The sequence below is a fragment of the Nannobrachium achirus genome (genome assembly GCF_963921795.1).
Source record: "Nannobrachium achirus genome assembly, chromosome: 17".
Classification (NCBI taxonomy): domain Eukaryota; kingdom Metazoa; phylum Chordata; class Actinopteri; order Myctophiformes; family Myctophidae; genus Nannobrachium; species Nannobrachium achirus.
In genome coordinates, this window is record NC_137824.1 from 62,216,548 (window position 1) to 62,230,476 (window position 13,929).

General features: G+C 42.3%; 1 protein-coding gene across 1 annotated transcript; it reads left to right on the forward strand.

The window, feature by feature from the left end:
* Positions 1–8,263: 8,263 nt before the first annotated feature.
* On the forward strand, positions 8,264–13,724 carry tomm5 (translocase of outer mitochondrial membrane 5 homolog (yeast)). The gene is made up of 2 exons (XM_080746868.1): positions 8,264–8,501; positions 12,943–13,724. The coding sequence occupies exons 1-2, from the start codon at positions 8,381–8,383 to the stop codon at positions 12,975–12,977; spliced, it is 156 nt and encodes a 51-aa protein (XP_080602994.1). The 5' UTR covers positions 8,264–8,380; the 3' UTR covers positions 12,978–13,724.
* The last annotated feature ends 205 nt before the right edge of the window (positions 13,725–13,929 follow it).

Below are 13,929 nucleotides of genomic sequence, written 5' to 3' on the forward strand. Positions count from 1 at the left end.
AAGAAATAACAAAACATAATTCATTCCAATTCAAAAAAAGCAAAAATAGTTCAAAACGCATCACAGCGTGATGCGTTTTGACTTTTGAGCTTGTAGATATGCTATTTTTGCTTCTTTTGTATGAGATACTAGAATGACAAAGTAGGACGTAGCAATATGCAATGTGGCCCTCTGGAGTGAAGGTGGAAATATAGTGGCCCTCTGGAGTGAAGGTGGAATATAGAGGCCCTTGCCATCATCAAAGTTGCCCACCCCTGCTCTAACTAAATGTCCAGAGACAATCTGCTGACTTCCCTTCTGTTCCAACGGCCAGAACCTTTGTGTTGCCATCGACAGTCTCACTGCTCTCACTGCTTGAGCAAGCAGAGCGTGCAAGCAGGGTGATGTTAGCTGACTGTGGGTGTGTGGGTGTGGCCATGTCTGGGCCTTTAGCCAATGAGGGAGAAGCGTCTTCAGTGATGTCACCACCAACCCACACAGAGCTATCATCACCCTGCTTGTGCGAGCTGAAGGTCCAACTTGTCGTTTTCATCAGAAAGTGACTATGAGTGCACAAGGTGCAAGTTGGCACATCTACAGAGTGCAGTCTGGTTCATTCATTCATTCATTCATTCATTCATTCAGAACCTTGGTGTGGTCCTGGACAGCCAGCTATCATTCAAGGCCCACATTGCATCAGTCAGCCGGTCCTATAGGTTCACTCTATAACATACATGGGCCACATGTGGCCCCCACCTTCACTTAATGCGCCCCGCAGGTTAATACCTGAATACTGATATATTATTGATTTCAGCTGTTACAATTCAAAACATGACCTGCTTTAATTCCATCAGTCTATATTAGTAGCTTAATGACTAGTATAGTAGTATTAAAATGTTTTTTTTTTTTTTTTTTTTATGTCCAATGTATTTGTATTTAGGTTCATGAAGTTAACATGAGTATAACTAAATGCGTTTGAAATTGAATCCAAACGTTACATTTCAGCCAGGATTCCAATGAAAACATAACAAAAAATAATTCAGGATTCCAATTCAAAAGAGACAAAAATAGCCGATCTACAAGCTCAAAACGCATTGCAGCGCAATGCGTTTTGAGCTTGTAGATCGGCTATTTTTGCTTATTTTCTATGAGATATGACAAAGTAGGAGGTAGCAATATGCAATGTGGCCCTCTGGAGTCAAGGTGGAAATATATTGGCCCTCGCCATCATCAAAGTTGCCCACCCCTGCTCTATAACATCTGTAGAATCAGACCCTTCCTCACCCAGGAGACCCAGCTCCTCATCCAGACATCTGTCATATCACAACTCTACTACTGTAACTCTCTCCTTACTGGCCTCCCAGCATGTGCACTTAAACCTCTCCAACTGATCCAAAATGCTGCAGCACGACTGGTCTTCATTTTCACGTCTCCCCGCAAAGAGTACAAAACACTGATGTTGGCCTATACAAAGCTACAAAACACAAGACACCTCATCTTCAAAGCCTTCAAAGTTTACTGTCTGAGACGCTACGCTGTCTTTCTGCGTTCTATGATCCTATAGTTTACTGAGACGCTACGCTGTCTCTCTGCGTTCTACGCTAGTTTACTGAGACGCTACGCTGTCTCTCTGCATTCTACGATCCTATAGTTTACTGAGACGCTACGCTGTCTCTGCGTTCTACGATCCTATAGTTTACTGAGACGCTACGCTGTCTCTCTGCGTTCTACGATCCTATAGTTTACTGAGACGCTACGCTGTCTCTCTGCGTTCTACGATCCTATAGTTTACTGAGACGCTACGCTGTCTCTCTGCGTTCTACGATCTTGTAGTTTACTGAGACGCTACGCTGTCTCTCTGCGTTCTACGATCTTGTAGTTTACTGAGACGCTACGCTGTCTCTCTGTGTACTACGATCCTATAATAGTTTACTGAGACGCTATGCTGTCTCTCTGCGTACTACGATCCTATAATAGTTTACTGAGACGCTACGCTGTCTCTCTGCGTTCTACGATCCTATAGTTTACTGAGACGCTACGCTGTCTCTCTGCATTCTATGATCCTATAGTTTACTGAGACTCTATGCTGCTTTCTGCGTTCTACGATCCTATAGTTTACTGAGACGTTACGCTGTCTCTCTGCGTTCTACAATCCTATAGTTTACTGAGACTCTATGCTGCTTTCTGCGTTCTATGATCCTATAGTTTACTGAGACACTACATTTTCTATGATCCTATCCACAACTTTCCAACATCCCATCGTGCATTGCGCAGAAGTTGCACGGAGCTTCCGGCGCCGCAGCCTAGTGTGATCTACAAGCTCACAACGGTTGCATCTGTGACGCGACGTGAGCTTGTATGTCTGCTGTTTACCGGAAGTGTGGTGCAACAAATACTCCAGTAAATTCCCGCGGAAAGAGGTGGATAGTTTACTGAGACACTACGCTGTCTCTCTGCATTTGGAAGTCACTCTGTGTAAAGTGCTTCTGATAAATGACATAATGTGTAAACTGTTCTATAACCATAAGCCATGCTTTCAGAATGAACTGCAGCATTGAGGAAGGCCTATATATAGTATACAGTACTCTGTTGTCCATGCAGCCAACATATTTAATCGCCAGGGTTAATATTTTATCATAAGGGTTCATATTTGATCAGGTCATGCGTTATGAGCCATCAGGAGGACAGTGAATGCATCAGTTTCCGGTCTACTTATGTTGCGGCCTGTCGTCATCTCTCACGCTAGGCGCGTGGGACGCACACACACACACACGCACACGCACGCACGCACACGCACACACACACACACACACACAGCTAGCAGAGAACACGCGGACGCGGTGAAAAGCTAATAAAAGACATATTTTACACACAGGCTGCAAATACATGTGTTCTGCTGGGATGCTGTAGAAAGGAAATAGGAATATCAGCACACAGACAGTATGACTCTATATAAGCCTATATGACAGTGTAAATGTCTAGATGTACAGAGTGAACTGAGATGATGTTTTAAAGGATGTAAATGTGTAAAAAGAGGCTAAAGTAAGGGCTTTCTAGCAGCATAAGGCTAGGAGAGGAGAGGAGAGGAGAGGAGGGGAGAGGAGAGGAGGGGAGAGGAGGGGAGGGGAGGGGAGGGGAGAGGAGGAGAGGGGAGGGGAGGAGGGGAGGAGAGGGGAGGGGAGGAGGAGAGGGGAGGGGAGGGGAGGGGAGGGGAGAGGAGGGGAGAGGAGGGGGATGTGATGTGGGTGACATTCATTCTGCTGTGTCCCATATCCATGTGTCGGGTGGGGGTTGTGTGTGTGTGTGTGTGTGTGTGTGTGTGTGTGTGTGTGTGTGTGTGTGTGTGTGTGTGTGTGTGTGTGTGTGTGTGTGTGTGTGTGTGTGTGTGTGTGTGTGTGTGTTGGGCTATGCAAATGAGCAGTCCATCCACAACCTCTCTAGCCTAACAGCTTCCACTCCAAACATCTCACAATGAAAGGTGATTAAAAGGCGTATTAAACGTTAATACAACATGTTATCATCACAGCAGACTAACAGCAGCCTGTAGGACACAGCCTCCTCCTCTCCTCTCCCTCAGTGAAACAAAGAGAACATTATGATTCTGCTGCTTGAGGCTCACATCATCACATCATGTCGACTGTTGTTTAATCCTTCATTTAAAGCCCAAATAAACGGTCCATATTGAACCCTGTTGTTCTGCTCTCAGCCGTTAAAACGGCCCGTTTAGCAGCGCTGTGGGTGGAATCAGCCGTCCGTTGTATCATAAATAAACACATGATCCGATCCTTTTAAAAACCGTTACAACCACAACGGCTGAATTGTAACGCAAGCAAGGTGCACGCGCCTCGATCCACACACACACACACACACACACACGCACACGCACACAGAGCACAGACACATTATAAGCCAGACGCAGCAGAGATTCCAACAGAAATCACAGATATATAAAAGCACACTGACCAGCGGTTGAGTTGTTCTGTAAGAGGGTCTGATGGAGGTCTGGATGGACGGATGGACAGACTGGATGGATGGATGGAAGGGTGGAGGAAGGATGGGTGGATGTGAGATGGAGGCAGAATGATCCGTTATGAGGCTGAGAGGAGACGGAAGCTTCAGCCACGATCCTTCCTTATCTGGGATGCTCCGTGTGTGTGTGTGTGTGTGTGTGTGTGTGTGTGGGGGGGGGGGGGGGGGGGGGGGGGGGGGGGGGGGGGGGGGGGGGGCATCAGACTGATGCTTTAATCCTCTTGACTTCGACCCTCCAGTAGACTAGTAGTACTACAGACATAACCCATCCAGTCTGTCTGTCTGTCTGTCTGTCTCTGTAAATACATTAGCAGAAATATAAAGTTAAAAATAAAATACAAAAAAATCATTACTATCAAATATCATTATAAGAGTTTATATTATTCACATTTCATTCCACGTGTGCTTCGCTGTGATTGTAGGGCGTTTTATATGGAATGGTATGTTAATAATATTAAATAATAATGGTATTATTTATTATGAATATTATTACATTTCTTGTAGTGTCATTGTTAGGCTCTTATATAGGCTATTACTTCTATGGTTAGACTATTGGTTACATTATGCCTGCATGCAGTAGAAAACATTCAGCAGCACAATATGTCTTATGAATCATAAATAATATCAATAATGAATCATAAAGCGCTTCTGCTTCGTTATACATGGAAACATTTAAATTAAATTACTACATCTTCATTTAAACATTGTAATACTGATAATGATATAAGTGTAAATCAAAATGATATTTTTGCTAGATTAACCTTGCGTCGGGCGGTGGGTTCAACTTCATTGTGTTTGTTCCCACACATAATGTGAATTAGTTCAAATAAAAGATGAATTTTATCTAACTGTTATTAATTATACCAAAAATAAAACCAAACTGAACACATTCTAAACGAGGGGAGTCATTTTGGAGGTGCACCGGCGCTCTGGTTTCCGGTCTGGGGTTGTATCCGGTCTAGACCGGATCATAAAGGAGTTGTAAATCTGACACCACCGCCGCGACCGCGTTTTTCCCACAGACCCTGAGCGCAACGGTGGGGGTCAGTGGTGGGCAGGGAGGTGGGGAGCGCTCCGTTGTCTGCGCTTGGACCGCGCAGAGGAGCCGAAAGTCGTGGGGACGAAGATTTACTATTCTGTCCATAACGTCACATAAGTCAGTAACGACGTTGAGTCGGCTCATGCGTAGGGTGACCAGACGTCCCGTTTTACCCGGGACAGTCCCGTTTTGAAGCTGCGTGTCCCGGTGTCCCGACAAATATCTCTAAAACACTAATATGTCCCGGTTTTCAACATTCACTACAAAATTGTCCCGGTTTTTGCCAGAATTAAAATAATAGTAGCTGTTTTCAGTGGTTGCATAGACATTTATCATGTTCTTTTCATGAAAGCATGCTCACCTAACCAATCAGAAAAAAGGAACAAATTCATTGCGTGTCTGAATTCAACACTGAGCCTGCTTGTCAATCACTCACTGCCTGTTTGCAACCCTGCGGTGCGTGTGTGCGCGTGCACGAACGTTAGAGAATGGGCACGCGCGTGCGCGGTAACGTACGCATTGCTTTTAGGGTCCCAGTTTTAGGCAACAAAGTTTTGCGTCCCGGTTTGAGTGGCTGAAAATATGGTCACCCTACTCATGCGACCGTCACAACGCTCGACACGGCGACTCGCTCGCTACAGCTCGCTCGGCAGTGTCTCACGTGGCCCATGGTCGCCTGAGACGGCGCGCCTCCGTCGTCATCACAGAAAACAAGCGCTCCTTTCCCTTGCAGCCCCCCGCGCCCCCACCGTTGCGCTCAGGGTCCCTGGGAAAACCGCGGTCGCACCACCGGCGCCAGGCCGCTTCGACAGGATGGAGTTTGTCCTCGTGGAGCTGCCGTAGCCTTCAACAACTGTTGCCATGTCTGCTTATTATAAGTGACTTCGGGCTGCTTTCTGCTGTAAAGTTGCTGGGAAATATTAAATATTATTGGTAGTTAAACAGGGTTTTTGTCTTGTTTCTAAAGTCTATTTGTCCACAATTCCATGCTGTATTGATGTTGGTGCCATAGCAGAGACAACAGGCAAACGTTAATCAAAATAACAATTCTTCTACATTCTCTATTTATGTAGACTTCTGGTAAATTAAGTAATGCAGATGTTTAACAATAATTTTACTCTTCATAGTTAAAAATGTATAATAGTTATCAATTCTCCATCCTTTAGCAGGGGACCACCTGGAACTTCCTGAAGAACCAACCACACTGGTGGTCCCCGGCCGCACGGCCGGACCCCGGACCACTGGGTGAGAACCACTGTGTTAGCATGTTTAAAAACATATTCCAAATAGTCCACATTTTATTCAAACTATTTTCAGAGAGCAAATGTATGCAAGAGGTTTTACATTTAAAGTTCTTCTTATGGTCTGGGATTGGGAACGCCCTACCGAAGGCCTTAAAGCAGGCATTGACACTAAGGCTTGCCCACCTGCCCCTGGCAGGTAAATAAAACGTCAGGGCAGGTGGAGTTTGCTTTCAGGTTGCCCGACCGGGCAAGTGCTCATATGAGAGGGGACTCAAACATCTATAAACACAACATGAGATATCTGTCTAAACACCGGGACGTGGCCAGAGTGCTCTGTCTTCTGGTCTGTGGAATGTAAAATAAGAGCACTGTTAACCTATAATGTGCTGTTTTTACTGTGGCTACTGTGTGAAACCACAGACATATTCAATCATAGCTATACAGTGTAGGTATTTGGATTTGGAGGTATTGAGGTGTGACATTTGTTATCGCACAAGCCCAGAAAGTAAAGAAATAAGTGTTAAATTGAGCGGTAATTCAAATCTTACCTATCATTTTATAATGGACGATTTACTTTTCGGGGCAAGTGGGCATGACCTTTGGGCAAGTAGAACATGACCTGTACTTGCCCGATGGGCAAGTGCCTCTGAGACCTTAGTGTCAACCCCTGCCTTAAAGGAGTGTGGTTCCCTAGCATCCTTTAAAATCACCCTGAAAAACCACTTACATGAGGCAGCCATTCACAACTGGCAATAACAAACCTATAGCCCAGCCTCCCAACCCTTCTTTGTATACTGTAGGCCCTATATTTTTTTTGCTATATCTAGTAGTCTACTGTGTTGTAACCGTCTTATCTGTCATTCAATGTTATATGAGATACTTCAATGGTTTCCTGTCTAAATAAGCCAAGTGCTTTCCTAGGATCTCCTTTAAGTAGACCTTGTACCAGTGAACTGTACCGTCATGAAACTGTACCTTTTCCTATGCAAACTCTTTGACTATGGAGTCCACGTATGGTATCGTGACGCCCCACAAGCCCTAAAAACTAAACTCCAAACAGCCCAAAATAAACTAATTAGGGTCCTGCTTAACCTTCCCAATCAGACTCACCTCACCGCTACTCACCAGTTAAGAGTGGGGTGGCTCAGAGTAGATGACAGAGTACAGCAACTTGCAATGGGCCTGGTGTACAAGATACACTACACCACTATGATACCCAAGTACCTGTCAAAATACTTTAAAAACGTTAAGGATGTCCATAATTACAACACCAGAGGCAGTGCCACAGATCACGTTCAACCCAGAGTCAACTCAAAGAAAGGGTCGAACTCGTTCTTCTGCTACACCACAAAAATGTGGAATGCCTTACCGAAGGCCATAAAGGAGTGTGGATCACTAGCATCCTTTAAAATTGCCCTAAAAAACCACTTACAGGCAGCAGCCGTTCACAACTGGTAAAAACCTAGCCCAACCCTACCCTCCCTGCCCCTTCCTTGTATATACTGTACATACTGAGTGTTTAGACTTACTGTTACCTGCCCCTTCCTTGTATATATTGTATATACTGTACTTACTGATTGTATAGACCTACTGTTTTCTTTTTTTCTTTACATATCTACTGCATAGTACTGTGTTCTATTTGTCTGTCATTCAATGTTATATGAGATACTTTAATGGTTTCCTGTTGAAATAAGCTTAGTCTTTTCATGGATCTCCTTTTAGTAGACCTTGTACCAGTGAACTGTACCGTCATGAATCTGTACATTTTCCTATGCAAACTTCTAATAAAGCCTTCAATCAATCAATCAATCAAACTGACAAGTCTTCAATCAAAATCAGTCTTATGTTTTCAGGAAAGCCTGGTGAGGCGAGGTTATGTTTTCATAGACATATATTTACGTATTTACCTCGCAAAATCTGGCAACCCTGCCTGTGATGTCATTTCCGGGTCATATCATTTGTTCTTGTTCGGTTACAGCTCCATGCTTATGAAGATCAGATCCATCAGAACCATCAGAACTGGGTTTAAATCTGATTAAAACTACATCTACATCTCCACCCAACAGAACTCCATCTCCACCAGACCATCATGTTCAAACTAGAAGGTCTTGGTCCTAAAATGGATCCTGAGGAGATGAAGAGGAAGATGAGAGAAGACGTGCTTTCTTCTCTCAGGAACTTCTTTATTTACGTTGCTTTCCTCCGAGCAGGTACGTTACTTAATTAATGTTATATTATAGCCTGGCTATCATGTAATAGGCTATATGACATCATATAAATACAGCAGGTAGCTATCATATACAGTATGTGATATGAGTTATATATTTATGAGTTAAAAGTCTATAGTGCTTACTGGAGCTTATCCTTTTAGTTGACCTTGTACTAACCAGTGAACTGATTGATTGATTCAAGAATATATTAGTGTGGGAAAAAGTACAGTTTCATGACAGTACAGTTCACTGGCTTATTTACACAGGAACCACTTTATGTATCTCATATAACATGAGATACATAAACTCATACAGTCATGAAACTGTACCGTGGACTGAAGACTCACCTTTTCAGACTCCACCTAAACTCTTAGCACTACAGTAAAATCAATGACCATACATGAAGCTAGTCAGCATTTGTTTTTGTTTTTTAGGTTTCTTTAGAACTTTGATTATATTGTGTTTTCTCTACATAGATATCCATTTACATTGTTATATTGCTGTTAATGTACTGACCTATTATCTTGTTTATTATTGTGATGTTGTATCTGCTTATTGTAAGTCGCTTTGGATTAAAAGCGTCTGCTAAATCCCTAAACTGTAAACTGTAAACTGTACCCTTTTCTTTCTATGCAAAATTCGAAAACATTCTTCAATCAATCAATCAATCAATCAATCAATCAATCATATAAATACAGCAGGTAGGTTGACATGTTCATGTCAGTGTGTCATAAACCATATATATATATATATATATATATATATGTATATATATATATATATATATATTAGTGCTGTCCAACGATTAAATATTTTAATCGCGATTAATCGCATGATTTATCTAGTTAATCGTGCGATTAATCGCACATAAGTCATACATTTTTATCGGTTCACAATGTACCTTAGAGGGATATTTCTCAAGTCTTGTATACCCCTATTAACATGGGAGTGGAAAAATATGCTGGCTTTATGCAAAATTATGTTAATCCTTTATTGGAAATCAATTAAAACCCCAAATAAATCATAATGGTACTGCATTAAACAGGCGGCAGCAGATGTGTATAAGGATCTGCTTAATTTGCTTAATCTAAATGTACTTAGTAATATGAGTTCTGTAGTAGTTTGTTGAGTAGTTTTGTCACAATGGGAAAAAAAAGAAAAGAAAAACATTTTAGAGGTATTAATAAAATAATTAAAATTCAATAAATTGTCACTTTAAAAATGTGCAGATCATTAAGCTGATCATATGGGGACCTCCCCCTCCCCAAAAATAATTGCTGTAATAACAATAATGTTGAAAACCACTGTCCTAACCTGCGGTTAGGCCAAATGGCTAAAATAAATAAATATGCGATTAATTGCGATTAAAATAATTAATCGTGATTAACATAGCGGTGAGTTAACTGCGATTAAATGAGTTAATTTGGACAGCCCTAATATATATATATGTATATATATATATATATATATATATATATATATATACATATAAGACAGGTTTAATAGATCACTAATGTTTACATTTATTCACACCGATAGCTTATTATGTGATCAATATCATTCACACTCACTGTGATCTTCTGCTGTGTCTGGTTGTACATCCGGTTTACAGAGAGTCAGAGGAAACGATGCGCGCATGCATGTAAATAAACTATCCACCTCTTTCTGCGGGAATTTACTGGAGAATTCTTTGCACCACACTTCCGGTTAACAGCAGACATACAAGCTCACGTCGCGTCGCAGATGCAGCCGTTGTGAGCTTGTAGATCACACTCGGCTGCGGCGCCGGAAGCTCCGTGCAACTTCTCCGCAATGCATGATGGGATGTTGTAAAGTTGTGGATATGGTTCTGGAGGAGGCGGGCTTTAGACAGGATGTGATGCGTTATCATGTTGCCATGCCAACCACACTGCACTTCCTGTCTGATGGGAGTCCCCCAGGGTTCTAGAACTATACCAGGCCCTCCTCCTTTTTCTACTCCACACCAAACACCCTGCTGGACATAGCTGATCTACAAGCTCACACCAGAATAGGCACACTAGGGTTCATGTGGTTAAAATAGATGTATCTCTAGAAGGTCTGTGATCTTCCATGCAGTATTCCAAACACAGCTATAGATCGCTCCTATCCGCACACGGTCAGCAGACTGATCTCTGCTCCATGGAGGCTATGCTACCTGTGTACTCACCCAATAATGAATTCCTCACACTTAACAGTCAGATAATGTCCTCTATTAGTTTCATCCTCTGAAGGTTCCGTCAGAAAACGTGTGTTTAGTCAAATATCTCCACACAGACCACATTATCAGAGATGAACTGACTGCAGTGCTGGACTGAACAATGACATCTTCCTTTGAGAACACCTGTGACTGGGAACTACAAACGTACAGGGCAACACAATTGACAGGTGCTCTGTGATTGGCGTGAGGTAATTAATCACAGCACCTGCCAACTGTGTGTCCTGTACGTTTGTGCTTCCCAAAGGAAGTCTGGATATTATTCAGTTCAGTCCTGCACTCATTCCAGGCCCTCTGTCTCTGGGTGAGAGACAATGTTTGTGGAAAAGTGGAGATATTTGACCAAACACAAAGGGATATGAAACTAGAGGACCATATCTGACTCCAAGTCTTAGGAACCATAGACATAGATATTGGTCCTATCCGCGCACGGTTAACTCACTGATCTCTGCATTGTCTGCAATAAAGTGCTCTGTACTGTGTATGGAACGCCTGGATTCAAACCTGGGTCTCCCGCATGAGAGTCCAATATCTTAACCATAGACCCAAAGGGATATCCCTATGGACCTGGGAGTCAGATATTGTCGTTTCATATCCATTTGAAAGTTCTGTTTGATAAAATATCTCCATTTTTCCCCAAGCTACATGTGGACAACATTCTCTGCTGGTGACAGACAGAGCAGAGATGACTGCTGGACTGAACCAATGAAAACATGCTTTGGGAAGCACAACTGACAGGTGCTTTGTGATTGGTGTGAGGTCATTAATCACACCTGCCAGTGGTGTGCCCCATGTAGAGCATCGCGGCGGAAGTGGTTTACTGGTCCCACTAAAAAACCTCCCATTAATTTTCCCCATAGACTTTTACAAAAATATTTATAACAATTATTTTAAGCCTCGAACCAAGCCATCCAGGATGGCAGTGAATCATGACCATACAACCTTTGATCCTATGTAAAAACATATTTTAATATTTAATTATTTTATATATTACATTTAATAAATCATTTTCAAAGTGTTCTTTTCATAGAAACAAATGTTTCATATTCACTGACATCCTGGATGGCTTCGTCCTTTCTAGGCTTAACATAATTATTAGACATTTCTAATTTATATTATTATTTTCGTGAAAGTCATTGAAGAAATGAACGGGCAATTGTTTTGTGGAACCAGTAAACCACGCCCACTGTGATGCTTTATATAGAGCATCGCAGTGGGCGTGTTTTTCTTTTTTTTGAGCGGTGGTAAACCGCTCCATAGAGTGGCTGTGCGTGTGTCTGTAGCCTTTTTCCTCAGCGTTTTGCCATAGCAAAACGTGTGTGTGTAGCATAGCCTGTACATCCTAGACTCAAATTCTAGTCTGAAGACGTTATGCAAGCACGACCACCGCTCACTCGACATTGTTGTGATTTTTTTTTGTTCAGTCCAAATTAGGACGTTTACACATGTTCCGTCCAGCAGTCATTTCGGGCCTTACCCTGACGTGGGCAGAATGTTGTCTGTGTGAAGCTCGTGGAAAAGTGGAGATCTTTTATTAAACACTAAACATTCTCAATGAATTGAGTGCAAAGGACCCCAGTGTAAACAAGCCACAGAGCTTTATTGTGGTTTAAATCCTTTTCATAGACCTTAACCTTAACTTATCTGAACTGTTCTGTCCTGTGCTTTTACTATGAGAACTGATAATAAAATAATCAATCAAAACACAAGTTGAACTTTTATTTAATTCTCAGACAACAGACTGAGGGCTGGGACCCTCTTTTTCAGCGGTGCCCAGATTACAACAATAGAACAAAACAAAACAACAATATGCACAAAGAGAATTCAGAACACGTGAATGACTAGAATGACACGATCAAGAAAAATATTCCATCACAGGATTTATGAAACTCAATTAAAGCAGGTACAGTTTAGATTGACCATAGTTGATATGTCTGTGATGGCCAATAGTTTTCCACTCCAAGAGAGAATTGAAATAAGAGGATAATCTCCCATTTAAAGCTTTATAGATAAATAAGACCATTGTGATCTCTCCTAGTCGCAAGGGAGGGCCAGCCTACCTTATTGTACAGTATACAATGATGGGTATTTTAGCTGTCACCTGTTATTGGGTTTCAGAAAGTGTTCTACATGTTGTGATGGAGTCTAACTGTCTGTCTGTCTGTCTGTCTGTCTGTCTGTCTGTCTGTCTGTCTGTCCATCCAGTTCCTTTCGTCTTAAAGAAGTTAGACAGCATCTGACCAGACCAGCGTCTCAATGCAGTGTGGAGAACGAGCATCTGACCATGGACCAGAGCCAATACAACCAGAACCAATACAACCACCCTGAACCAACACAACCCAACCAGAAGCATCTTGCCATGGACCAGGACCATCACAACCAACCCAACCCACATGGATTCCAGTTCTCAGTCGACCACCTCTGATTTCACTCATTAGGGTTCCATCGAAGCCACAGCATGTCTTCTGTGGAAGCATGTAGCGGCTAGCCCATCTACAAGCTGCCAACACATTCGGAGAGCTTGTAGATCGGCTATTTCTTTTAAAGATTAGACTAGCATTTATTTGAAGTGGTGAAACCAGGCATATGTTTTCTCTGTGCTGGTGTGGGTCTGCTTTCAAAGTATTTCACAGATCACATCATAGGAACAACATTCTATCACTGGTGGGATTTTATTTAGCCAGAACAGAATGTTCACATGGACTAGAACTCAATACAACACAACACAACACAACACAACACAACACAACACAACACAACACAACGTTCACATGGACTAGAACACAACTCAACACAACACAACAGAATGTTCACATGGACTGGAACACAACTCGACACAACAGAACAGAATCAGACTCAACCGCTGAACCAACATCACATACACTTCTTGAAGTAAACTTTTCTCTGTTGCACAACTCATATTTAATGTTTCATCAGAGCATGCATGTTGAGCAATGCCTGCTGTGTTAATAAAGATAAACATGTGTTCAGTGTATGGAGTTGTTTTCATTTCTTTTAAGCCACTGGTACAACTTTGACCCTTTAGCCCTGTGTGCAGAATGGATGCTGTGGTCTCAGAATGTCGACTGGTACAAAATAAAACCTTTGGAATTAAATCACTACCATAATGCATGTGGAGTCGGCTTAGAGCCTTCAGGAAATGTTTTATAAGTAAGTAAAGATCCTCTCCAA